Genomic DNA, 25,810 nt, shown 5'->3' on the forward strand with positions numbered 1-25,810 from the left:
ACGATCGAATAGTCGGGTCGTTAATGCTTTTGGAATTGGATGGTGGTGTTGCTTAGCTGTTTTCCCAACTGATTTAGAAAGGTACTCACTGACTGGTTCTGCATGACAGTGTACTGTCACCGTGTTTTTTTCCTTGTACGTCTGAACCTATACAAGGGGTCGATTTGCTACTAATATAGCTCCACAATTTATGAGCTGGTTCTTTAATAAAGTTAGTGTGCATAGTGCAAGAAAGTAGCCTCACGCATTTTTTTTTTTAACTACTCTGGTGAGAGTGCATATATTATTACATATTTCTGGCAGTTTCTTTTCTGTAATCTTTTTATCTTCCGTGGATAGTGCTTTTAAATGACCTGCCTTATCATAGGTTCTAATGGAATGCATGATATGGGCTTTAAACTGTTTTTCATTTATATCGATCTGCAATCATTTGCTTCGTTGAATGCACGCACATACGGCTGGCAGACAGAACGTTTGCAGATCACTTGTGGCTGCATGTATAGAATAACACTTCTAAAGCACTGTGTTGATCAGTTAATTGCACATCAGCATATAACAGCATTCACACGCAGGAAATTGTTCAGAAAAGCTTAGACAAGTCCTTTATGTGAGTGCAGAGTGCATTCTTCCCCAAATTCTGGAGGTAAAGCACTTTGCTTTGCCTTTGAAGCACTTCTACATGCTCGTCACTCTCAGATCTAAAATGTCCTCGTAGTCATCCTCTATGGCACATGTGCCATTTACTTGCGCGAGAATTGCACAGTCTGTAAGCTTTTTGGGAGCACACAAGATCCACATCTGCAGATAACAATTCCTCAAAAGATTCTGGTACCTCAGCAGTCTCTTGGATGCTCGCCCAAGCTTCATCCTCAAGGAAGCTTTCCACACTATCCATATATGGGCCCTTTTTTCGCCACATTTAAAGCCTGCTTGTCTGAAAGAATTTTCACAGCTTCACTTCTCAGGCCATTCCAGACACCTGAAATAACCTCAACAGCAAACTTCGCTTCAGTTACTATTGTAGAGTCTTGCTGCCTGTTGAACAACAGGTGCTCTACCAACCTTGTTTTGTACAGCAACTTGATACAGTGCATAATCCCTTTTTCTATTGGTTAGAGTTTGGAGGGAAAAAATACCTTTGGTGGCTTTTAGCATGAGAACTTTGGTGCTGCAAGAAGCATTGTCCACAAAGAGAAAGACATCAGGATTCTGAGCTTTCATCTTATGATCAAATTTTAACAACGAGGAGTTAAAAATGCTGGATGTCATTCATGCATTTTGGTTTGCTTTGTAGGTGATAGTAATGCAGTGCCAGTGGCTGAAACAACAGGGTCGTTTTGACTTTCCAGTTATGGGGAAGCACTCCTTCTCAGTTCCTGACATACTACAAAAAAAAAGAATGCTGATATATAACATAATTTAGCTAAAGGAATCTCAAGTGCAGCATGTACGAGTTGGTACGCTTCAGTTGCATTGCATGAGCACACCTGAGTTTTGTCCCTTCTAAATAGTGAAGAATTTACTCTAGGGACCTGAAAAAGTTGCCCTTAGTAACCAAGTGTCTCTTGCATGCGATGTTAACGTGGAAGATATAGGAAAACCAACCAAACCATTTACCGTATTTACTCGCATAATGATCGCACTTTTTTTTTAAATACTGACGCAAATTTCGGGGTGCGATCATTACGCGGGGTAAATTTTCTACAAAAAATTTTTGAGCACCGAAAACGCAAACAAGTTGCAGGTCAGACGTCTTAGAACATATATCTCGATTACAACCAAAAATAAAAGCTGAGTAAGGCTTACCTTCGCAATAAACACGCACATTAAGCATCACATGGAGTGCACAATGCCCATTTATTTTTTTTCGTCAGTACTCTAATCAAAGTCTGAATCCTCGCCATCCTCGCTTTCACTGCTGCACGACTCATCGGAAACGGCAGTGTCGTCGCTGGGAGCATCTTCACAATCCCACAGGAAGTCATCTTTCGTTCCATCCAAAGCGTTAGATATGCCTGTCTTCTTAAAACTCTTAGCCACTACCTCGTCGGGGATACTGCTCCATGCTTCTGTGATCCATGAGCACAGCATCTCCACGGATGGCCTTCTAATCTTTCCGCTCGGCGTCAAATCATGCTGGCCCATCGCCATCCACTCAGCATAAAGTCGTCGAACGTTGTCCTTGAACGGTTTGTTCAAAGACACGTCGAGAGGCTGCAGCAGCGAAGTCAGGCCGCCAGGAATGACTGCAATGTCCGTGCGCAGCTCTTTCAGCTTGGCACGCACGCTGTCCACAAGGTGACCCCTAAAACTGTCCAAAACCAGAAGCGAGGGAAGCAGAAATGCTCCTGGTCTTCTTCCCCAAACAGTCTTGATCCAGTCGACCATCAGGTCTGCAGTCATCCACCCTTTCATCTGTGCACGTATATGGATGCCACGGGGAAAGTTTCCCTTCGGAATAGTCTTCCGTTTGAAGATCACGTATTGTGGCAGCTTCCGCCCGTCGGCCGTCACAGCAAGCATGACTGTGCATCGCTGTTTTTCTGCGCCAGACGTCTTCACGAGGACGCTCCGAGCACCCTTCTCGTTCACAGTTGTAATCCGGGGCATGTCGAACGTCAGTGTAATTTTGATCGGCGTTTCCAATTTGCGACATGAGGTGACCGCATTTTTCGCGAAGCCTAGTGACGAAGTGATGGAAGTCTATCACTTTGTTTTCATACGCGGCTGGGAGCCGCTGGCACAACGACGTCCGCCGCCTCAGGGAAAGTCCATTCCGTCGCATAAAGCGAGTCGTCCAACCGGAGCTAGCGCGGAAATCCTTTGCGGCGATTCCCAGCTTCCTGGCAGTTGTGCGCCTGCGTCTGTATCATTTCTAATGACACTGCACAACCATCCTTGCGCAGGTCCCTCACGTATTCTAGGACCGCCTCCTCAACACGAGGGAACTTGCCTGTTTTGGGTCCACGGAAAGCCCGCCGTGTCTTGTCCGTAGCCATCAGCTTCTCGCGCTGCTTCTTCCAATAGCGTATCCTCATTTCGTCCACGCCGAAATGCCTACCAGCAGCGCGGTTGCCATGCTCCAGTGCATAGTCGACAGCCTTGAGCTTGAACGCGGCGGTGTAACTGGCATACCGCCCCATGGTGAAATGGCGTAAACTTGCACAAAAACACAAAGCACGCTACGACGCTGCCGAATTGCAAAATGGCGAACACCGCAAAGCATGGAATCATGGGAACTCCAACGTTACTAGACTAGGTTGGGAACTCGTCGGAATGCATTCGCTGTGGGATGACTGCAGATCAACCACCAGGCGGCTCCATGTTCGGGGTGCGATCATTACGCGGGGAATTTAAAAAATGGAATTTTGACCTCAAAATTCAGGGGTGCGATCATTATGCGAGTAAATACGGTAAATGTCTCTTGTCTCTTGTAGCAAGATTTTACTGTAGTTGGCTAGTTGAAGTCACTCGTTAATGTGTAATCATACATGAGATATGCCTGTAGGCATTATTGAGTAAAACTATTTTTTCAAGTATAGAGCTCTCCTCTTTGCGAATGATTTCATGATAACTTCCGGATGCAGCGCAACAAGAATCTCTTCCAACTGATCTACTTTATACAGAATACATTAGCGACTGTGTGGTTCATCTTCCTCTTTCGTTCTCATCCTATTTATAAAGCTAGCCATTAATGCTTACTTTATGAACGGTTTTCTTGATTTCCCTAATAGGACACGAGAGGTCAAATATTCGGAGGCTTTGAGCATTATTTGAACATTCATGACAACACATATTGTCCTACATTTCCACGATATATACAAACAGAAATTATCTATGTACATATTTTTTCAAGTATCAAGCAAATACAGTAGATTTTCTAGTCATTATCTAAGTAGAGATACTGGTCACAATTCGTGGAAGACTTTCATTGTTGTAGATGAACCTCAGACTAATTATGCTAAACAGACAATCATCAAATTATGAAATTATGTAATAAGATCCTTGATATCACAAGAATATATGGAAGTCTGAGAACTTTCAAATGCCGAATAAAACTCGTTTTTACTTCAAATAGGAAACCAAACACATGACTACAATAGATATGAAATTGCAGTGCATTGTGCTTTTCCTTTACATGTTGCAAAGTTTCATGATAATAGTTGTTATATTTCCTTACGTTTTGATATTGGCACGCGCTTGACTACATCATTTTGTACAGTGGTGATGGTTGTAACGTGGTGTTTCTTTTTCTTGTTTTTTATTTTTATTCATGCACATCTACATATGGTGAAAATTGTTGTACCCAGCTGTATGTATTTTGTACCCTTTATTTTGTACCCTTGCTGTTGCGCCCAGTGAGGCCAGGACCTCGTCAGGAGACTAATTACGTCCTTTTGTCCTGCCCCACAGGCAGTACCATGTATTGCCCACACAATCAATAATAATAGTAATCCCCTGGACCTCAGCCCCCAACGACTGCGAAGCAACTGACCACGGCGGCGGTAAGACCTGCAACGCAGCAAAAGGTGCTAAGAAACGGTGGCTCCGGACAGGCCGCCATTGGAAACTGACCCTGGCAACGTTAACGTTAGAACCCTAGCTACAGAGGCTAGTCTAGCAGTGCTGTTAGAGGAACTAGAGGGTTTGAAATGGGATGTCATAAAGCTTAGTGAGGTTAGGCATATACTGGGGGGGGGGGTACTGAAGGATGGGCACATACTGTGTTATCGAAGGTTTAGCGGAGAGGCGAGAACTAGGAGTAGGTTTCCTTGTCAATAAGTATGTATATAGATGAATTCTATAGAATTAATGAAAGGGTGTCAGGCATCATAATTAAGCTTAATAAGCGGTATAAGCTGAAGGTTGTACAGGCCTATGCACCTACATGTAGTCATGATGACCAGGCAGTTGAAAGCTCCTACTAAGATATAGAATTGGCAATGTGGAAAGGAAAGACGCAGTATACTGTACTAATGGGCGACTTTAATGCCAAGGTAGGGAAAAAGCAGGCAGGAGACGAGGCAGTTGGGGTTTATGGCATTGGCTCTAGGAATAGCAGGGGGGAGTTAGTAGTTGAGTTTGCAGAGTGAATTAACTTAAGAATCGTGAATATCTTCTTCAGCAAATGGAAGAACCGGAAGTGGACATGGAGAAGCCCTAACGGGAAGACTAAAAATGAAATTGACTTCATACTGTGTTCTAACCCTGGATTTATGAAGGATGAAGAAGTAATCGCAAAGGTGCGATGCAGGGGCCACAGGATGGTAAGGTCTGGAATTTGTCTAGATTTGAAGAGGGAACGAAACAGATTAGTAAGGAAGAAGTCCATCAACGAATTAACACTGAGAGGGGCGATAGAAAAATTCAGGATCTCGCTACACAACAGATATTCAGCTTTAATGTAGAAGCAAAGAACGATACCTTCAGAGATATCGTTACTATGTGCATGGAAGAAGTAGGCTGTACGATAGTTAGAGAGGATACCGATAAGCTGTCTAAGCAAACAAAAGATTTTATTAAGAGACCCCAATGCATGAAAGCCTCCAACCCAACGGACAGGATAGAACTGGCAGAGCTATCAAAGCTAATCAGTAGGTGCAAAGTTGGCAACATAAGGAAGTAACATGGGAAAAATTGAGCATGCTCTAAAGATCAGTCTTAGCCTGAAGGAGGTAAAGAGGAAATTGGGCGTAGGAGAACGCTGAGACTGAGACACATACCCACGCGAGCAGTCGGCCTAGGCGCTGTTCTCATTCAGAAGAATGCCGGACCGGAGAACGTAATCGCCTGTGCTAGCAGGTCCCTCTCGAAAGCCGAAGCCAATTGCTCGACGACCGAGAAGGAGTGCCTCGCGATCATCTGGGCCACTTCAAAGTTCCGCCCGTACTTATACGGCCGACCATTCAAGGTGGTAAGCGATCACCATGCGCTCTGCTGGCTGGCAAATTTGAAAGACCCCTCCGGCCGCCTTGCCCAATGGAGCCTGCGTCTTCAAGAATTCGGCATCACAGTCTACAAGTCCGGCCGCAAGCACTCCGATGCAGACTGCTTGTCACGAGCCCCCGTTGATGCGCCACCGAAAGAAGATAACGAAGACTCCTTCTTGCTACTGGTAAGTGTCAGCAGCTTCGCACAGCAACAGTGCAAAAGACCTGGCTGATTACCTCGAAGGAAACATCGCTTCTCCACCTATGTTCAGGCGTCATTTATCGTCATTCGCTTTGAACAATGACGTCGTCATGAAGAACTTCGCAGCCAACAGAAACTCGCAGCTTCTTGTTGTGCCCGAAAACCTCAGACACGAGACTCTGCAGGCGCTGCACGATGAGCCAACAGGAGGTCATCTTGGATTGGCGCACACGTTGCATAGGATACAAGAAAAATATTACTGCCATTGTTGCCTGCCGGCGTTGCTCATTATGTGAGAACGTGCCGTGAATTCCAACAACGCAAGACACCCTCGACGAGACCTGCTGGTCTGCTGAGCGATACTGCCGCTGATTAAGCCCTTTCAGCAATTTGAGATCGACCTCCTCGACCCCTTCCCAACTTCATCAGCGGGGAACAAATGGATCATCGTGGCAACCTATTACATGACCCGCTACGCCGAAGCCAAAGCCCTGCCCAACGGTACCGCAGTAGAGGTTGCCAAGTTTTTCATCGAACGAATTCTCCTGCGACATGGTGCTCCTGAGGTGCTCATCGCGGACAGAGGAACTGCATTTACGGCTGAGCTCACGCAGGCCATCTTGCACTACAGTCAAATGAGCCACCGTAGGACTACCATCCCCAGACCAACGGACTTACGGAGTGCCTCAACAAAACGATCTCAACATGATCGCCATGTACATGGACGCCGAACACAAGACCTGGGACACCATCCTGCCATACGTGATCTTCCAATAACACGGCAGTCCAGGAGACGACCAGAGCGACCCCGCTGAAGCTTGTGTATGGCAGGGAACCCACGACGACGCTCGACGCAATGCTGCCACAAGTAACCAACGCTGACAACCTTGACGTCGCCGCCTACCTGCAGCGTGCAGAGGAAGCCCGACGACTCGCACGGCTGCGTATTAAAGACCAACAGCACATCGACACCCGACGATACAACTTACGACGACGCCATGCAGAGTACAAGCCAGGAGACCAAGTGTAGGTTTGGACTCCAATTCGCTGCTGTGGACTAAGTGAAAGGTTACTGCGTCGATACTTTGGGCCATACAAAATCCTACGCCATGTTGGACAACACGACTATGAAGTCATTCCCAACTGTACGACAGCATCACAGCAACGACGCGCACGCCCAGAAATCGTACGTTGTTAGTCTGAAGCCTTATTACGCGCGTTAAAGAATCCATGATGTTTAAACTTTGTAATGTTTATGCTTAAGCTGCTTTGTTTATTTTGAAACATCTAGGCGCTGTTTTTTAAGGGGGGAGTAATGCCGCGAAACCTTCAAAACTGTATTTGTTGTTTTTTAGCAGCCGCTGGCTTGCGGCCTTATCACTTTGATTCTGGCACGCATATCGGTTCTGTATTCTTTGTTTGTTAATGCTCGATGGCACGAGACATACTTTTATCAGTTTCTTTGTCGCACAGATGCGCCGAGATCTGTCTCGAAGATTCCGACCACTTGCATATGTTTCTACATTGTTCCAGGTTGTGCTAGTAACAGTTTGCGACGTTATCTAGATGGTTCTGAGCCGCCTTTAAATTGAGCATTGACATGTGCGACAGGCATTCTTAGTGCGATGATCGATGAGCACGTTTGTTATTATCACCGCCGCCGAGTTGCTTAGTTCTTTTGCGGGCGCAAGTTAGCCCAAATAAAGAATTTGTTGTTGCAGTGAGTTTCAAGCCTCCTCATTCGTCGCCAACGGCATTGTCACCACTACGTGACAATATAATCATTGGGATTTCAGCCTTCTGCTGTGGTTTGTCTACATGGAACAAGTTGGTACACGAGATTACTGAAATTCCACATTTAAGAAACGCGGAATGAGCACAGTTGCCTAAAGAAACATTCATCGAGGGAGGCCCTGCTGCATTGTGAATTCGTCTTTTGCGCGAGTTTTCTGCTCATGCGCGAAGCCGTAGCGGCGACCGATGGAAACACATTGGACGGCGTCGACCGCCTTTCTCAGTGCCACCAGCCCCTGTGCACTGGGCAGCACGGTGACCGTCACAGGCTTGGCAAAGCGATGCCAATCACATCTGCCGCGTACGGTTGCCACCCTCTAGGCGTGCCGGGATGCAAGACGCGGTTTTTCAGGTTTCCTTCGGCGAGCCGCGACCAACGACGACGTAAAGCTTGAATTAGGGCCACCTAGCATTCAAGATGTGAATGGCCGACCTTAGCAACTGACTGCGTACTCTCCACTGTGCGAAAAACACTTCGTTACAGGTATGTATGCATCTAAAGGAAATGTGCATGATGAAAACATTCTACTGGAGTTTTCACCAAGCCTGGAAACCACTAGTGATAGCCGCAATGAGCATTTTTTCGCCGCGTGTTCGCATTATGTGCAACGGAGCCTAATGGCGATGTATTTTGTCGTTTGTTTTCTTTATGTGCGAAGGGGCCGGGTAGTGCAGATATCGCAGGTGGCTGTGTGCGGTAGACTGTAATATTTAGCATGTTTTATCGCGACTGCCACCTGACTAAAAAGAGAAAAAAAAATTGGGCGTTTGTTGTAATGCACCGCCGTTCGCGAGCCGAGTGGTTGAGCTGATCATGAGGCTTGCGAACGGCAGTGCATAACAACAAACGCCGTATTTTTTTTTCTTGTTAGTCAGGTGGCAGTCACGATAAAACATGCTAAATATTACGGCCTAGCGCACACAGCCACCTGTGATATCTAAGCTACCTAGCCCTTTTGCACATAAAGAAAAGAAACGACAAAATACATCGCCATCAGGCCCCGGCGCAACTAAAGCAAACACGCACTGAAGAAATCCTCATTGCAGCTATCACTGGTGCATTACAGCCTGGGTGCAAACTCCAGTAGGTACTTTTCATCATGCATATTTCCTTTAGACGCATACATACCTGTAGTATCTGTGTTTTTGCCGCTCGGAGCATATGACGCACTTGACACTCTTGCACGACGCACAGTATTTTGTTTTTTACCTTACAGGCTCGCTTTCATGCTCGCCAAAGCATTCGAATTTTGTTCCTTCAGTGTACACAATCGGATGCACTTCGTTAGGGAGCTAGATAATCGTCGTCTTCGTCCAACCGTTTGCAACGGCAAGGAAACCGCCCGGCACAAATGAGTCTCCTGGAGAGTTCATGCTCGTTCACTTGCTGAGTGGATCGCTCTGGACGTAGAACAGCGTTGGTTCCTGACCGAGTTGCGCATCCGATATGTAGGAGATGCGCGTGTGTCACCAAGTCGTTGATTCCGCAGAAATCGCGGCGGAGGCAAAAAGGTTGTGGATCCTTTCACAACAGAATGACCATTCTCTGTGCACCGAGAACCTTTTCACCACTGCGACCACATCCGTTCTGAGGGCAGAAATCAGCTACAGCACTGAATCATCCGTTGCCAGAAAAATGCCGCGCGTTTTCTGCAGGTGGTGCATTCCGGCCGGGACAATGCCCTTTTCAGGGGTGTGTATAAGTGCCTCTCTGCCACTGTAGCTGCACGCATTTAGATGATGCGATGAGGAAGCGACGCCCATTGCACCATGCCGGCGCCGTGGTGACCGCATTGTGCTCGGTAACTCAAGACACCCCGCGCATATACACCGCTTGTAAGTCACAGGGGACGATTCCACCTAGCTCTGCAGCATCAACAAACCCCTGGCTGCTTTGCCCTTTGAGATCCCCCTCTCTCTCTCTCTGCCTCCGCGCTCTCCTGTCTGCCGAGAACCTGCACGCTGAGAGCGTCTCTGTCACGTCGAACACGGCCCGCGCTACACGTTCTTACAATACGAAGACAGTGTATGCGTGCGTTATGAGTGAAATGTGAAAACGCTGTAACATTCCCCCATTCTGCGTGAACATGATATACTGCAATCACTGCCACTACTTTCCGCCCCGAGGCCAAAAAAGGGGGGAGCTTTCGCTTTCTACCTGCGTTAGCGTGGCCATTTCGTATGGTGCGCTTTCATGTCGTCTGCTACACTGCCGTCCAATGTGTTTCTCGCCCGCTCCCGCATGATGGCGCCACATCCTCCCGCAAAAGGCGGATTGCGAGGAAGACAAGGTTGGCCATCTTTAAAAGGGTTTTCCAACGTTTGGCCTCGCTGGCCCGCAGAGTTGTCAGTGAAGGCGTCAGTGCCCCACCACCTTCTAGGAACACCTACTCCTGCAGTCCATTTTTCACTGTGGCTATCAAATTGTGCGGGTTTGTCCAGCTTCTGATGGGATGTAGTCTTGGTTATGAGTAGTTTCAAAAACCTTTAAGGTTCTAGCATGAGCCATCCCTTCCTCAGCATTGGCTTTTTGCTCGATTGTGGAGCAGTGGTGCAGCTTTTCTTCTTTTGTGGAAGAATTACCAAACCCTAGTTACCTTGTTGTAGTTGTGCGCATGAGCAGTCGAGGAAATGCCACTCAATTAAATTGCGGAAATGCGCGTTACAGCTCGTTTTGTAGGGCTTATTATTAGGTGGCACCATATAAGAATATTGTTGCGAAGAAGAAGATCGGCAGTGGCGCGAGAGGAGCCCTCGTGCTAGGCAAGTCATTAAATCATTGTTCATCCTGACGCCATTTTGTGCAGTCTTCTTGCTTGCTGCCGCGCAGCTTCGCCCCAGCCCTTCCTGCCCAGACCCAACCAGCCGCAACTACCGCCGCCCAGCCCCCAGCCCGGATCTGAAGACAAGGCGGACACACGAACTGACCAGAGACCAGATCAAAGCAAAGACCCGAAGGACCCAAAGAACTGAAAGGCACGAACACGCAACCCCTCCCCCGCCCAGCCGCCCGACGCGACCTCGAGCCATCGATCCCATAAATGCTTTGGTGGCAGATGGCTGAAGAGCTCCAGGGCAGGTGGATCACCCAAGCATCATCATGGTCATCGTCATCGCGATGGCAAGCACATCATTCTCTTCTATCTTTTCTTGAACATCCACACCGTCATGTCACCACCGCCTTCAACGAACCGATCAAGACGATCGCTTGGTGGCCCGGGAAGTGTTACGAAGAAGATCGGCAATGGCGCGAGAGGAGCCTTCGCGCTAGGCCAGCCATTAAATCATTGTTCATCTTAACACCATGTTGTGCAGTCTTCTTGCTTGCCGCCACGTAACAATATTTTAGGTACATGACCAACTCTGGTGCCAATGGCCTGTCATTGCCAGCTATTATTTTGCTCTGCTGATCCACCCCATGTGTATTGAAGCCGACTTGAAAAACACCACCAAGAAAAATTTGCTAGTGCCCCATGCCATTGTTGTTTGTACCCATCTGCGGACTGTGAATATTTCACCGGGATCTGTTTGTTTACCCTGTGGCCACCTCAAGTTGGCCACTTTTGATGATTGTCAAGTCCTTAAAACCATTCTGTTTGTTTCTCCTGATCCACACCCTAGGGTGGAAGCATGCATATTAACTGGACGATAAAGACATCCCTTTCCTCATCCGACCAGTGTGACTTGTGTCAAGTTTTGGCGCATCTGTGTTCGGTTTTGCTCAAAAGGCCGATTTTAGTGTACTGCCAGCTTCACATATGTCACATCAGATCAACACTGGTGACATGACCCCAACTGGTCAGCCCTGTTGAGTGTCCTCAGCTGAGCAGCGGATAATCAACAAACAGGTCCAATAAATGCCGAAGAAAGGGGTTATACGAGAGTCCTCCCGTTCCTGGGCTGCCCCCGTCATCTTGGTTTGGTTCATGGGAGTTTAATGTTTTAATGTCCATAAGCGACTCAGACTATGAGAAGCGCCGTAGTGGAGGGAAATTTCGACCACCTGGAGTTCTTTAATATGCACTGACATTGCACAGCATATGGGCGCTTTTTGCCTCCACGAAGGACAACTGATTATTGTCGATTAAATGCTGTTACGAAGAAGAGTGTTTATTTTTGATGCATCACTGTCTTCATTCCGCTTCCTATTTCTCATCTGTTGATCAGTCGGACCGAGAAAAGACTGTGACCCCTCCTGTGCGGCTTAAAACGGGTCTACTATCTTTAATGGGAATTCGTAGGGATGGATTGTGACGGCCCAAGATACTTAGCTATGTGAAAACGCATGGTTCTTCCCAGGCTGGGTTGGCATCCTGGCTCGCTGGCTGCGCTCGTCTCAAGTGTTACTCTCGTTCCCTGCGGGCCGGGCTCTGGCTAACATGGACACGGATTCGCTGTGGCCCACAGCGTACAGAGATGGCGTTTACCTGTTGCACCCCCAGTACAGGGACAGGTACGTTGCTGGGGCACTACTTCTTACATGTATTGTCTACTGCTATGCCTTCAGAGAGACCATACCTGAGTAGTAGGCATGCGTCCAGTGCTTTGTAAAAGGGGTTGTTAGATTTTTTCATTGCTCATTTTGAATAAGCAAAATGTGTACAGATGGGAAAAAATAGGCAAGAAAATTGCGGACAGTCCCAAGATAACTTCTGCTAAGACCATCTGATTCAGTGTATTGATTCAAATCGGAATTTAAACAAGAGCGTTAAGGAAGGTAGCATTTGTGGGCCTCTGTAAGACAGTCATATGAAGAAACGAAAATCATGAATCCCCTTTTGTGGAAGATGGTGTTTCCTTCATTAGCTGATATAAGTGATTGGCACTGTTCCTGTAATGGCAAAAGAAGTGATGACTGTGCTTTTGCAGGGAGCCGTCAGCAGATGTCATTTTTGTGCATGGCCTTTTGGGGAGTGTGTTCAAAACTTGGAGGCAGCATGACAGCAGCCAAGGGAGCGAACCCGCCCGGGAGCCAACAGTGTCAGCCGTTCGAAGCAGTGCCTGCAAGATCGACCATGCGTCCCCCCCCCGGCCAATGCCCCAGTACACCATGTGCTGGCCAAAGAGCTGGCTAGCTCAAGATATACCCGACACACGGATATTGGCTCTGGACTATGACACATATTTGAGCCACTGGTCACCCAACTGCCCCCTGGAATCAGACAAGTGAGTGCCGCCGCCGTTAGCTTCCTGCATACACATGCTCTGCCTTTTTGCAGGCGAACCCTGGTGGCAAGAGCTGCTGACATGTTGGCCAAACTGAATGGAGCCGGTGTGGGAGACAGGCCCATTATTTGGATCACACATTCTATGGGAGGTAGGAGCATCCTACCCTGGCTTAGCCCTAGTAGCTTTGCTGCTGTTTCATTCTAATGCTTGTTGCCCCCAGTTGGTTTTTTTCGTACAATACCCGCAGCACCACTAGGGCATTACAGCGGGGGGCACAAAACATCATAAAACAAATCCACAGTTTTGCGGCAAACTACATCCTCTGGCAATGCATTCCAATCATTTATGGTACGCGGAAAAAATGAATACTTAAACAAATCAGTACGGCATTGGTATGCTCGAAGCTTCAATTTATGGTCATTTCGAGAAGAAACATAAGTTGGTGTGGATAAGAGTCAAATGGAAGCCTTGCAAACCTGTGTTGATAAAGTGAATACAGTCAAACCTCCATGTGGTGGATTCCTCATATTTGAACACGTTGTGCAGCTTGGCACAAGTGCACGAGGACAAAGCACCAACTGTGCATCCATGTGGCACCACCACAGTCGTCCTTTCATGTCTTGACCCAAATTTCATTATAACCAAGTTTAATTGTATACTTATGAGCAACTTGCAAGTCTGCACAAGTAAGAAATTGTCAGCTTTTGCTCACTTGTAGCGCTAAGTGCAGGTAATTCCGCTTCCAGTTCCACCATTTATCTGTACAAGGGTCCTGGTTGTTGACATAATCGATCTAAAATTCTCTCTAATGTGCATGTTGTTATCTACTGCTCCGCTTTCTCAGCGCATCATTTCTTCCTTGTTCATTCCTTTACACACTCGTGAAATGATAGACTGACTGCCACGACGTTGACACCATTGACAAACAAGTTCTAGTTATACTATACTATGCGCATTGGTTGTGAAAACTGCCAGTAGTAAAATCTCGCTACTTTGGGCAATCCGAACTAAGAATGCGGCCCAGGTAAGCTGGCTTGCAATTTAGACGGTCATGTTGAAGTGAAGCCAGTGATCGTCACCTCCCCGACCCTGGATGGAAAACCTCTGCCACGCGTGTTGTGGTAGGCATGATCGGAAGTTCCCCATTGTTTAAATATAGTGTAGTTTCACTTCTTAAATTCAATCCATCCCGTGTCACTGGCCCTTTAGGTTTACTTTGGAATGGCATTTATGCAAACAACACTTTACAATACCGCAATTTAAAAAAATCCGGTATGCTTTCCTTGGCCTCGCCGACTGTTCACTTCTTTCTTTCATGTATCATAACGAGCCCCTCATTTCTTCAGTTTTCTGCTTAACTCTTTCCCTACCATGGGCAAAGTGGCCGTTTTCTATAGGTTTCAGTAGATTTTTTTTTTTTCTGTAAGAACTATCATGTCTAAAATTTTATTTAATACACAAAAAGAAAGCTAAATAGATTCATTTTCATGCATACAACTTTGAATATGAAGTTATGGGTTGTAACACACAATTTTATTTCCCAAAAACAAGATTTTGAAAACCATTGAAGAAAGCTTAACGAAATGCACTTGTAAATGAAATGATAAAATTTTTTTTAATTTTTCGAGATATACAAAATGCAGAGCATTATATTGGCCACTCCCAGTTCAGTATTAAATAGTTCTTGATGCATAATGAGCAATCGATGAGGGCCACTGCGGAGCACCATGCCGAAATGCAGAGTCGGCCACATTTTAAAGGGCATCGTGAATGATGTGTACAACTTAATAATCGCCAAAGACAACCTCGACACTGTCTCTGATGTCATTAGACACATGCGCGTGTTTGAAGCCCTCAAAACACGTCATATTGCGACGAAATTTCGGCAGCTGGCCAACGTGCCTACCATGGCCAGCCTTGATGACCATGCCCTACTAGATCTTTTCTCGACTATCCGGCAAATCATGCGAGAAGAATTTGTGCGGCCCAATCCACTTCCCCAGCATGAATCTACTGAGGTCTCTGGCCAAAGGGTCCTGAGAACTGGCTTCTTCACCACCACCACAAGCGATAACAGCGCTACCTTTCTTCCAAGCTTCTCAAGTTTCAGCTTCGATTGACTATCTGCTTTTGCAGTTCGCCAATCCGACTCCGTCGATGCACGACGCCTAAAGGTATGACTTCGCGTCAAGTAATTCTTGATCTTCAATCCAACCTACCAGGATTTCTGAGCAGTACGAGCATTCGGCCAAAACTACGGCGCGCCCTGTTGTTCCTGGCTCTTATCAGCAGCAGCATTTTTAACCTCCCGCACCGATCTGATACTGCTGTGGCTTTGAAGATCACATCGCCACAGTACCGCAGTAGATTGGGCGCCTCCAACAGTACCCAATAATTGGAAATATAGCCCTGTTTTACAGCAGTCAAATGCTACGCGTGGGTATTACCGGAACATTCCGAAGGAGAATCTACGGGACCATTCCCCAGCATCTGATCAAAGTGTTACTCCTCCACCCGCTTTCCATGCGCCCGTTGCCCATCACCACGGCGGCGCTCCGTATCGCCTTGTCAGGAAAACTAACCAATGGAGGTGAGGCCACTGGAAATTTGCAAAAGCAAAATTCATGTATTCATTGATAGTGTGCGTGCATTAGCTTTGGTTGATACGGGTAAAAGTAGTGTGTCTGTGATGAGTAACGAGTTTAGGCGCTTGTTGGGACATAAGGTGATGTTTGAATACGATCATGCTGCAACATTTTGTGGAGTGAGTGGAGAGGCGTTGCGGCCTCTGGGTGTGTTTATTGCACGAGTGTCTGTGGGTGATGCAATTTTTCAAGCCGAATTCGTCTCCCTGCCCCACTCAATGCATGATATCATTTCAGGAATTAAGTTTTGTGGCGCTACCGTGTACTGCCATAGTGAAGATGTTCATTTTAACGACTCTCATCTGCCGAGTCTTTTTGAAAGCTGACGTAATGAAGAAACTGTTTTTAGTATTACCAAAAACACAGTAGTTCCACCCTTGTCTGCCATGTTTGTCCCCATGTCCGCTCCCCTTACTGATCAGATCACATTTCAGGCAGTGGCGCGTCCAGTTCACTCGGCATGCCCCAAGAAAAATATTATTTTAAAAATATTATTGCTCATTGTATGATATCTGTACATGACGGTAGTTATGGACAATTAACCCAGGGGCGGATTAATAGTGATGAGGGCCCAGTTCAAAATCATCTCCCTATAGCCCCCTCCCCATGTTGCGTTTTAGGATTTCCTACCGAAGAACACACTCTACATTTACTCCAATAATAACATCGCCTGAGCATATACTTTCCCACAGAGCACACGGACAGACTGGCACCTAGACTGGGCTATTCTAGAAATTCACAGGACACACAACACCCTCCCTCAAAAATCTCAAACGAATTCATGAAAAGTCAGTTTCTTGAGCGGTTATTTTCTTGGCTAATTCGATAGCGCAGGACAATTACTAGAGATGGGTCTTAATCATAAGCTCTTCGCAAATTCCTGCTGCAAATATGATACCAATCGCCTAATAGTTTTGTGAGTTCGTCCAGCAAGACAAATTGAAGCTGGCCTAACGCATTGTTTCTACAGAGACTGCGATATTATGTTCCATATGATCACTTACATTATAGCATGTTATGTTTATTACTCCAAATGCAGTAGTAATGCAAGGCGCTAAATCTTTTCGAAATGATGGTGCCTGTAGAAAACGACATCGCTACTGAACTGGCACAAAATTAAAGTTAACCAACCTCAAATAATCAGTTAATATATGTACATTTTGTACATATTGTCCACATTTACAGACAGCATGTTTATATTTTGCACATAATTTCCGCTCTTAAAACAAAAGGAAGCTGTATTGCATGTGTCACATACCTTTTCTACTTTTTGTTAATTGGAGAAATATGGGAGAGGCCTTCGCCCTGCAGTGGGTATAGTCAGGCTGATGATGATGATGATGATAAAGATACATTTTCCACCGTCGTAGAGGGCGATTGAGAAAACATATGATAGCTTTAATAGCTGCTGTTTGCCTCATCCTCATTCACGTAATGCATTTTCTTTAGAATAGAATGAAGACTTAAGCCGTGTTATATCTCATGTACAAGGCGAAGCTTAAAGGGACACTGCAGCACTCTTTGCAAAAATTTGGTCATGCTGCGAACTTGAATATCAGATTGAAATTAGGCAGAAGAAAGCAGAAAGTCTTTTTTTCAACAGAAATATGCAGCTCGCGCAATGGCGCTCACCGGGGGTTGCGCGACAACATTTTGAAGACCGGGTAAGCTACCGATGCGGCTCCTTCGCTGTGCTGTGTGCTGATCGCAGCTCTCTGCGGCTTTGTGAATGTCATTATGGCATGCCATTTCCACACAAATGACCATCGGGATTTTGACCGCATGTATCCGTACCAGATGCGCCCACAAAAGATGCAGCACTTCCTTTGTGGGGAGCGTAGGTTTGGCATGAAAACTTGCTTTGGTTAGAGTAAGACATTTTGAAAAGTAGTGTGTGTCATTATTAGCATAAAATACATGGCAGTAAAATCTTGGCGAGCATATTCCTGGGAAGGAAGGGCAGCGGACAATGCCCTAGCTGACTACCTACGTCTCGGGCCTCCCGCCCTGCCCGAAAGATCATTGTTGTGAAAAATTGACCCATGGCTTGGTGTATCAAATCCTGCTTTGAGTGCCAGTCCTCGTACCTTGGGGAAATTAAGAATTTTGTAGAAAGGGTGAAGCAGTACACAGCTGCCACCAGACAAATGAACAATAAGCGAAGCGCGGTTGTCGAGCTCAGCAATGCATGCGAGGCATTGACGGGGCCATCGTGCTGGAAATCAAGTCAAATATGCACAGAATGCTGCTTGAGTCATAGGACATGTAGCAGACGTAGAGAACCTTTCCCTTTTATCGTACTCTCACAATGCACGTTCGTTGAATTGATGGCTGTTGTATGTTGAAAGCCAAGCTGCAGTTCCTCCTCACCCATACCTTCATGAGAAAACCATGTTCCGAAATGTGTTTTCTTACAAGAGCCTCGTCGTTTTCATTTCTAACTTAATTTGCATCCCCAAACAAGACAGGAATATGTAAAATGACGAGGCAGCAACGGGTGCAAAATCACAAGGTCATATATGAGCAACTTCGATGATTGCTTGCTTGGGCGCATCGAAGGAAACCTCGCTCTTTGCGCTCGTTACCTGAATAAGCCTATACCCAGCTGAGCGGTACACTCCTTATCTTCTAATAATGCTCCCGTAAGGGTTCCACAAACATATCGGGCCATAGCCTCCTTTATACTCTCTGTGCCTGTCAGCGCACCACACGAACAATACAGTGGTGCCGTCAGGTAAAGTTGCACGGCGCTGCCGCTCCCGTCGCTGAGGGCGCCACTGACGTATGTGTCGAGGCACACGGGTACGAACGTCAAAGCGAGGGCGGGGGAGCGCTGTTATTCGCTCACGGGATAACTGTCCCTAAGCATGAATCATGCATATTCAGCATATTTACTTCTAAGGCCGACATCCTCTTAGCATAACAAGTGATCATAATTGTTAGCCAATGACACCAACGCTATGAAATTTTATGTGAGGCAGTTTCAAGAAATTTCAAATGGCGCGAAAAACTGCATGACTGCTCCGCTAGTGCCAATAGTAATAGAAAAATTACAATGCTAGTTTTTAGTTATTCGTTTAGTTATGCTAGTTATTCGCTCGCGGGATAACTGTCCCGAAGCATGAATTGTGCATATTCAGCATATCTACTTGTAAGGCCGACATCCTCTAAGCATAACAAGTGATTATGATACTTGTTAGGCAATGACACCAACGCTGTGACATTTTATGTGAGGTAGTTTCAAAAAATTGCGCATGGCTCGAAAAACTGCATGACTGCTCCGCTAGCGCCAATGGTGATAGAAAAATTGCAATGCTAGTCTACGCTGCAGTAAAACAAAATTTAAGAAGAAAGGCACCAGCATTTAATTTACACATTTCACAACAGCAGTTGTGCTACAAGAGTACCAGAAGTGGTGTGATGAATAGTTGCCACAGCTAGGGAAAAATGTTCACGGTGACTGCTGTCACTGATGGGGCACTTCAGAAGCCAGCTTGATTTACAGATGATTGGAACAACTGCATCGCATTATGCCATTGAGATGTGTAAGGAGAACAATTTCGGTATCAGCTGTTACTTTCAATGATTCAGCACGTCGTACAAATGTTTTTTGTTTTGTTTTGTTTCGTTTTTTTTTTTTACTTGAAAAACAAGGAAGACACGTTGCATCTTTCTGTTTCGCTCCCTCCAAAGTAAACGTCACAATAGGCAAAGCTCGTGTTTTTATTTTTTCACAGAATTGTGCAGTTAGCGAAACAAAAAATACTGCGCTGGAGCACATGTAACATACCACACAGACGAGCTAACCAGGGAGGAAGTTAGCACCGCAGTCCAGAAAATACACGTGCAGATTTAATATTATTACCTTACTGACGCGTAATAAACATATTTTCTGGTGCTGTCATTATTTTTCACAGGCCTCAACGCGGACGAGTACGAGTATTGCAGTTTCCGAAGTTAGAGAGGGACACAGCGATTTAGTTTACAAGGGAAACTAATATAGGCTTTGCACGATTCAGTTTCACTCACTTTAAAGTAGTCATCTTCACAATAGCTAAAGCTTGTGTTTCTATTTTATCACAAAATTTCGTAATTAGCGTATACTGCAAAAAAAACAAACTGCGCAAGAGCACATCCAACACACTACACAGACGAGCTAAGCAGGGAAGCGATTAGCATTTCAGTCCAGAAAGCACACGTGCACATCTAACATTACTATTGCAGTATTGACGCTTAATAAACACAGTTTTTGATGCTGTCATTATTTTTCACAAGCCTCAGTGCAGCTGAACACTGCACAGCGATCGCCGGAAGGATAAAGCAAAGCTGGCACTTACTAGTTGGTGCAATGCTGTATTCCTGCAGCACACAAAGGCAGAGAAAAATAGAAGCATGACCTTGCACGCTGCAAAACAGTCCACGAAACAGCGAGAGAGCGACAGCGCGTAGCTATCCGGACCGCTTTGCAACACGGCGCACCCGGCGGCCTGGCTAAGGTGACCCTACGTCGCTGTTGCCATCTCTCGGCAGCCAGCGGCGTAACTTCTCAACGGAGGAGGAGCGGCAGAGACGGGCGCAGAGTTGCCAGGCACAGAGAGTATAAAGGAGGCTATGATCAGGCACATGCCGTGCTGGAACGGATCTTGCAAAGCCTTCACAACCTAGCTTCGACACAGTAGTGGGCTCTTCTTAATCATCTGCTAGTTCGCAAAAATCATCAGTATGTGCTGCTGATGAGTTGTCTATGTTTAGCACAGAAGCCGTTGCGCGGAGCTTTTGCGCAAAAAAGAAAAAAAAAGAGACACGAATGCAACCATGCGCCAATGCTGTCTGCCCGTCCCATCGCAAGGTTGCTCTCCATGAACTGATCGCAATCAACGCTAAACGCAAAGGTTCACATACAAATGGGACCTGAATAGTCAGAAAGTAATGGAACTACAAAGTACAAGCCTTACCTCCCTTTTATTCCTTTAATAACCATGGTTTTAGGAAATTGTGACTGTCCCGACTCTTTTATGCAAGGAAATAGAAGGAACCGTGTCATGGTTCAGCCATGCCTTTTTGTCAAAGCCCTAATCGCATTAGGAACAAAACTGCATATAGTCACAGTCACGAAAATGCTTTGAGTAAAATGTTTCTTTGGTTGTCTGGAATTTACCTCTCCTCTCTTGTGAGCAACACCACATTGCACCGCGAGCTTTTAACACAATGGAAGATTACATTGTTGCGTCCACAGCTGTTCCTGCATCCGAATACATGCAGAGTTGTGTTGTGTCAGGTGCACAACACTTAAGTTGACGTGTTTTGAACGTCCGCAACGCACGCAAGACGAGGAACAGCGCACGCTGAAAGCTCCCTCCGTTGGCTCCGAATGCCTCCGGCTCCTCACAGTGACGTCACGACGGACAGAGAAACGAGGTTTCTCTCTCCACTTTTCTCCACTGTAGCAGTCGCGCGGGGCACGGGAAATTTGAATTGTGTGCTTTCAGTTGGTGATTGCACAGGTGTTTCATGCATAATCGAAAAAATAACTTCACAGACATGATCAAAAAATATACTTCAAAAATCTATGGTATTGGCACATTTGAAAACTGCTGCAGTGTCCCTTTAAGCGTCCTCCTAATTTTTTGCAGAAACATTAGATGTTTATACAATTTGGAACATATAAATTTAAGTATTTCACAGGAATTAAACTTTTAAGGCTAAAACATATCTTGGCTCGAGCGCACCGTGTACAGAAAGTGTAACCAGGAAACATCCATCGCACTGCCACTGAACAAAAAGATATGTCCATTGAGAACCACCATCCCTCCGAACCCCAGATGAGTGTGGAAACCTCTGCTTCACGCCGGGCTCATGAGAAAGATTGCAAATCTCCTTATCTAGCATAAGAATGATAGCAGCGATAAAATTGACGCTCCAGTTGATGATAGTAACGACAATCACGGTGCATTTAGTTGGTGACTGTGGTAATATAGTGATAGCGATGACAATGACTATTGCGATAGTGATGATGATAGTGCCGATGCAGTTAATGAGAAAGTCCTGTGAAGTGGTTTTTCTCCATTTCTGCTCTTAAATAATCTTAAGTGCAGTCGCATGCTTTGTATAACATGTCAGCTTTTTTTTCATTCCATTTTTAAGCATGTAAATAAAAATATGTTCCCATAAGCGTTTTCGAGCCTTTTGTTGGGAAAGTTCCATGATGAGATCGTAAATGTTGAAGCTCCTGTAAATCTCATGTTTCTGCTCACAGCAGCGACAAATTACTGGGGCGACGGTCAGCTATGAGCAGTCATAATCTCTAGCTAATAATTTATTGCTTTAGGTCACAGTTTTCACTACAGTCTCGTTATAACGAAGTCTCATTTTGCACGGAAATTCGTTCGTTATATCCGATATTCGTTGTAAAAGTACACACAAATTCCTACAAAAAACACTTCTGTTCATAAACCCAAGTAAAGGCTACCCTAAAATGGAAAGCAGAGAGCTGAAAAAAAAAGCATTTTTTTTTCTTTAAAGCGTGGTATAAGCATGCGAAACCTTACCTTTCATTTTGCACTGCCAAGCAAAAATGAGCACACAAATCGGGATTTAGGCCACGCAGAACTGATTTATTTAAAAAACGACGTAATCTTCATTTGGTGGCACTTCACACTATTCGATAGAATAAATTTCTCAACGAAATCGACACTGTGCAGCGCTTTCCCAATGTCAGCTGATTTGGCCACAGGTAGGTTCTCAAGGTACCTTCTCAATTTCCTCGCCATATCGGCGGCCTCGGTGCTGCTGAGAGCTCGATCTTCGCCTTCTTCACTCTCATCGCTGCTCGTAGCATCATCTGTAGGAAGCAGCTGATCGACAATTTCTTGGTCGGTCAATTCAGGCGCCACAGCCAAGTTGTCATCGGCAGCAATGAAGTCCTCGAACGTAACATTCGGAACCGCCAGTTGACGCCATGTCGTCTCGTCGAAATTGTCCGCTTCACCTTCAGAATCGTGGGCGTCGTTGGGCTCAGTCTCGCTGGTGGATTGGGCTAGGCCAGCATCAACAAAGCAATTTCTTATTGTCGACTGTGCCACTTCGTTCCATGCACCGTACAGCATGTCCAGCGTAGTTTTGAGGTTTATGGCCGTTGATATGCTCCTGTCTGTGTCAAATACGAGCTGCGTAACCAATCGCTTTCGGTAGCAGCATTTTAGTGAGCGAATGATGCCCCTGTCTAATGGCTGCAGCACTGAGGTCGAGTTTGGCGGCAAAAAAACTAGGCAGACCGTTTCAAGTGGTACAGACACCTTATGGGCAGAGCAGTTGTCCAATATAAGGAGCACTTTCCTGCGCTGCTCTGCCATGTCTTTGTCGAAGGCCTTCAGCCATGCTTCAAAGACTGACGACGTCATCCACACTTTTTTGTTCGAGCGATAGTCCGCTTGGACATTCCGGGCGTTGCGCAGGCACCTGGGGCGAGCAGATTTACCAATAACAGTTAGCCGCCTTTTATCTGACCCATCCATGTTGACACAAACAACAACGGTGACACGGTTTTGCTTTTCTTGCCTCCTCGGCACAGTTCGTTCTTCGCAACGAGTGACCTTTCCGGGAGCAGCTTAAAAAAAAGCGCAGTCTCGTCCACGTTGTAGACATCGCACATCTCGTAGCCATCCAGTTGCATGCGGAAGCTTTCTGCCCACTTCTCGCAGTTCTCTACATCGACGGCTGCTTCTTTGCCCGACAAGGTATGGCAAACAATCTGGTGGCGGTCTTTAAATCACTGCAGCCAGCCACTGCTTGCATAGAAGTCATCGTGGCCTAAGACGCAAGCGAGACTTCTTGCCTTCATTTGAAGCACGGCACCAAACACAGGCAGGTTGCGCACTAACGTCCTTGAACCACGCGAACAAGGCATCTTCAACATCCTGGTGGTGACAATACCTGACGCGCTTCCTGTCGTTCTTCACGGCGCCTGCAGAGTGCACGTTTTCTATCTTCTGCCTTGCGCTCAGTATGGTTGACAGAGTGCTAGGCGCAACGCCGAAGTCTGCGACAATCTCTTTCTTCTTGCGCCCGCTGTCGACCGCCCTGAATATTTTTATCTTTGTTTCAAGAGAAACTGCTTTGCGTTTCGGCGCTGCCATGCTGCAAGACGACGGCACGACCTCGAGGAAAGTGAGCACACGCGCGGGTCGGCAAAAAGTAGGGGCAGGGGCACGCGGGCGGTGGTTCGATCACGTGCAGGTCACATGCCAGGCAGCCGTTGATGCTAGATTCACTCGCGGTCCCTAGATGGCTTGGCGTGCGAAAGCGCGGGTGATTCAAACACATTTTAGGTGGAGGAAATTGATAAAACCGAAATTTAGCATTTTGAAAATTTTTTATTTGCTTCTTTGCGAATTTTGAGTCGTGTGAATACGAAATATGCTTCGTTATAACCGATTTAGTGTCAAATTTTCAGTTTTTCATTTCGTTATACAGATAGAACTCCCATAGAAATAAAGCACAGCCAACCAAACTTTGCTTTTACTTCGTTATATCCGATAATTCGCTGTATCCGTGTTCGTTATAACGAGGTTCGACTTATGCTCAGATTAATAGAATACACAACTGGCCTCAACAGTAGTAATGACAGAGGTCAGTTGGTTTACCAGTAGGTACAAGCTGATTCTCAACTGAAAGCTAGCTAGAACCCATTGATTCCACTTTATCACCAACTGGGACCGACTGGCTTCCATCTGGTTGGCATCTGGAACCAGTTAATGCCAGTTGAGTTCCAGCTAGGACCAGTCGAAAACAACTGAAACCAATTAGAACCAGCTAAAACTATTTTATTTATTTCAATGTTGTTGTTTTGGTTTTGTTTTTTCATTTATTTAGGCGAGTACGAAGTTTTGTACTCTGACTGGAGAAATACGAGACTGGCTTTGGAGTTAAGCTTATGATGCGACAAACAGCATTTGAAGCATTCTACTTTGCAATACATAAGCTCTAATTTGCATCATGGGAAATCGGAAAGATTATTTGACTATTTATCGGACCGAAACTCGAAATTCGACATATTTTTCCAGCTCTCTGGGGGCCCCTGAAACCGGAAGGCCTGGTTAATTTGAATCCTTTGAACCCTGGATAATCTGGCCCTGAATTAACCTATCGTCCGAGCCTGCAATTTTACCAACTCGATTGAAGCTTGCCTCATGTGGACCCGATGTGCCCTGTGTTGTTGCTTTGGTCACAGATGCTACGAGTGCCCCCGTACTTACGGCCGCTGATCAATCTTCGCTCTTCCACATGATCAGCGCCGATCTGAGCTCACCTCAATGCCGTACTAATGTGGGTAATATTCTAACCTTCTCGCCTATGTTTGACTTTTCTCAAACAAATGGACCAACCTTTCGCCCCGTTTCTGAGACCCATCATACCATCGACACTGGTTCGGCTTGTCCTATACGTCAAAGGCCATATTGTATGTCGCTATTCGAGTGCAAAGTCATTCATGAGCAATTGGAGGACATGCCAGAAAGAAGGTGATACAGGAGTCATTCAGCCCTTGGGCAGCTCCTGTCATTCTCTTGTGCAAGAAAGATGGTTCGTGGTGATTTTGTGTCGATCACCAATGTCTAAATTCTGTTCCGAAAAAGGACGTCTATCTGGCGTGGCCTTTGTCACACCAGATAATCTTTTTGAATTTGTTATGCCATTCGGACTGTGCACTGCGCCTGCCACATTTGAAAAATTTATGGACACAGTTCTGTGCGGCTTAAAATTGGACATTTGCCTTTGCTATCTTGACAATGTCGTCATATTTTAGAAATCCTTCCAAGAGCACAATGACCGTCTAGTCTGCGTTTTGAACTGTCTGCACACAGCTCCACCCTAATTCTGAGCTCAAAAAAAGTGCCAAGCGCTGGTGCTAGGACATCTTGTCAATTGTGATGGTGTTGTGCCAGATCCCCAGAAAACCACACCTGTTGAGTCCTTTAAATCTCCGCAGACAGTGAAGGGGCTGCACAGTTTTCTAGGGTTGTGTTCGTATTTTAGACGCTTTATACATCGCTTTTTTTTAAGTTGAGGACAAC

The 25,810-nt window shown here is 46.0% G+C and overlaps 1 protein-coding gene across 5 annotated transcripts in view; it reads left to right on the forward strand.

Moving 5' to 3' along the window:
* Positions 1-25,810, forward strand: part of LOC146206959 (protein SERAC1-like) — a 76,809-nt gene that overhangs the window by 40,045 nt on the left and 10,954 nt on the right. For all 5 annotated transcript variants that reach the window (XM_084586521.1, XM_084586786.1, XM_084586926.1 and 2 more), the window contains exons 7-9: positions 12,226-12,379; positions 12,796-13,092; positions 13,146-13,243. In XM_084586521.1, the coding sequence (XP_084442647.1) occupies positions 12,226-12,379; positions 12,796-13,092; positions 13,146-13,243 (549 nt within the window). The remainder of the gene's footprint in view (positions 1-12,225; positions 12,380-12,795; positions 13,093-13,145; positions 13,244-25,810) is intronic.

This window comes from Amblyomma maculatum, chromosome 1 (assembly GCF_055883805.1).
Source record: "Amblyomma maculatum isolate TAMU_Amacu chromosome 1, ASM5588380v1, whole genome shotgun sequence".
In the NCBI taxonomy this organism is placed as follows: Eukaryota; Metazoa; Arthropoda; class Arachnida; order Ixodida; family Ixodidae; genus Amblyomma; species Amblyomma maculatum.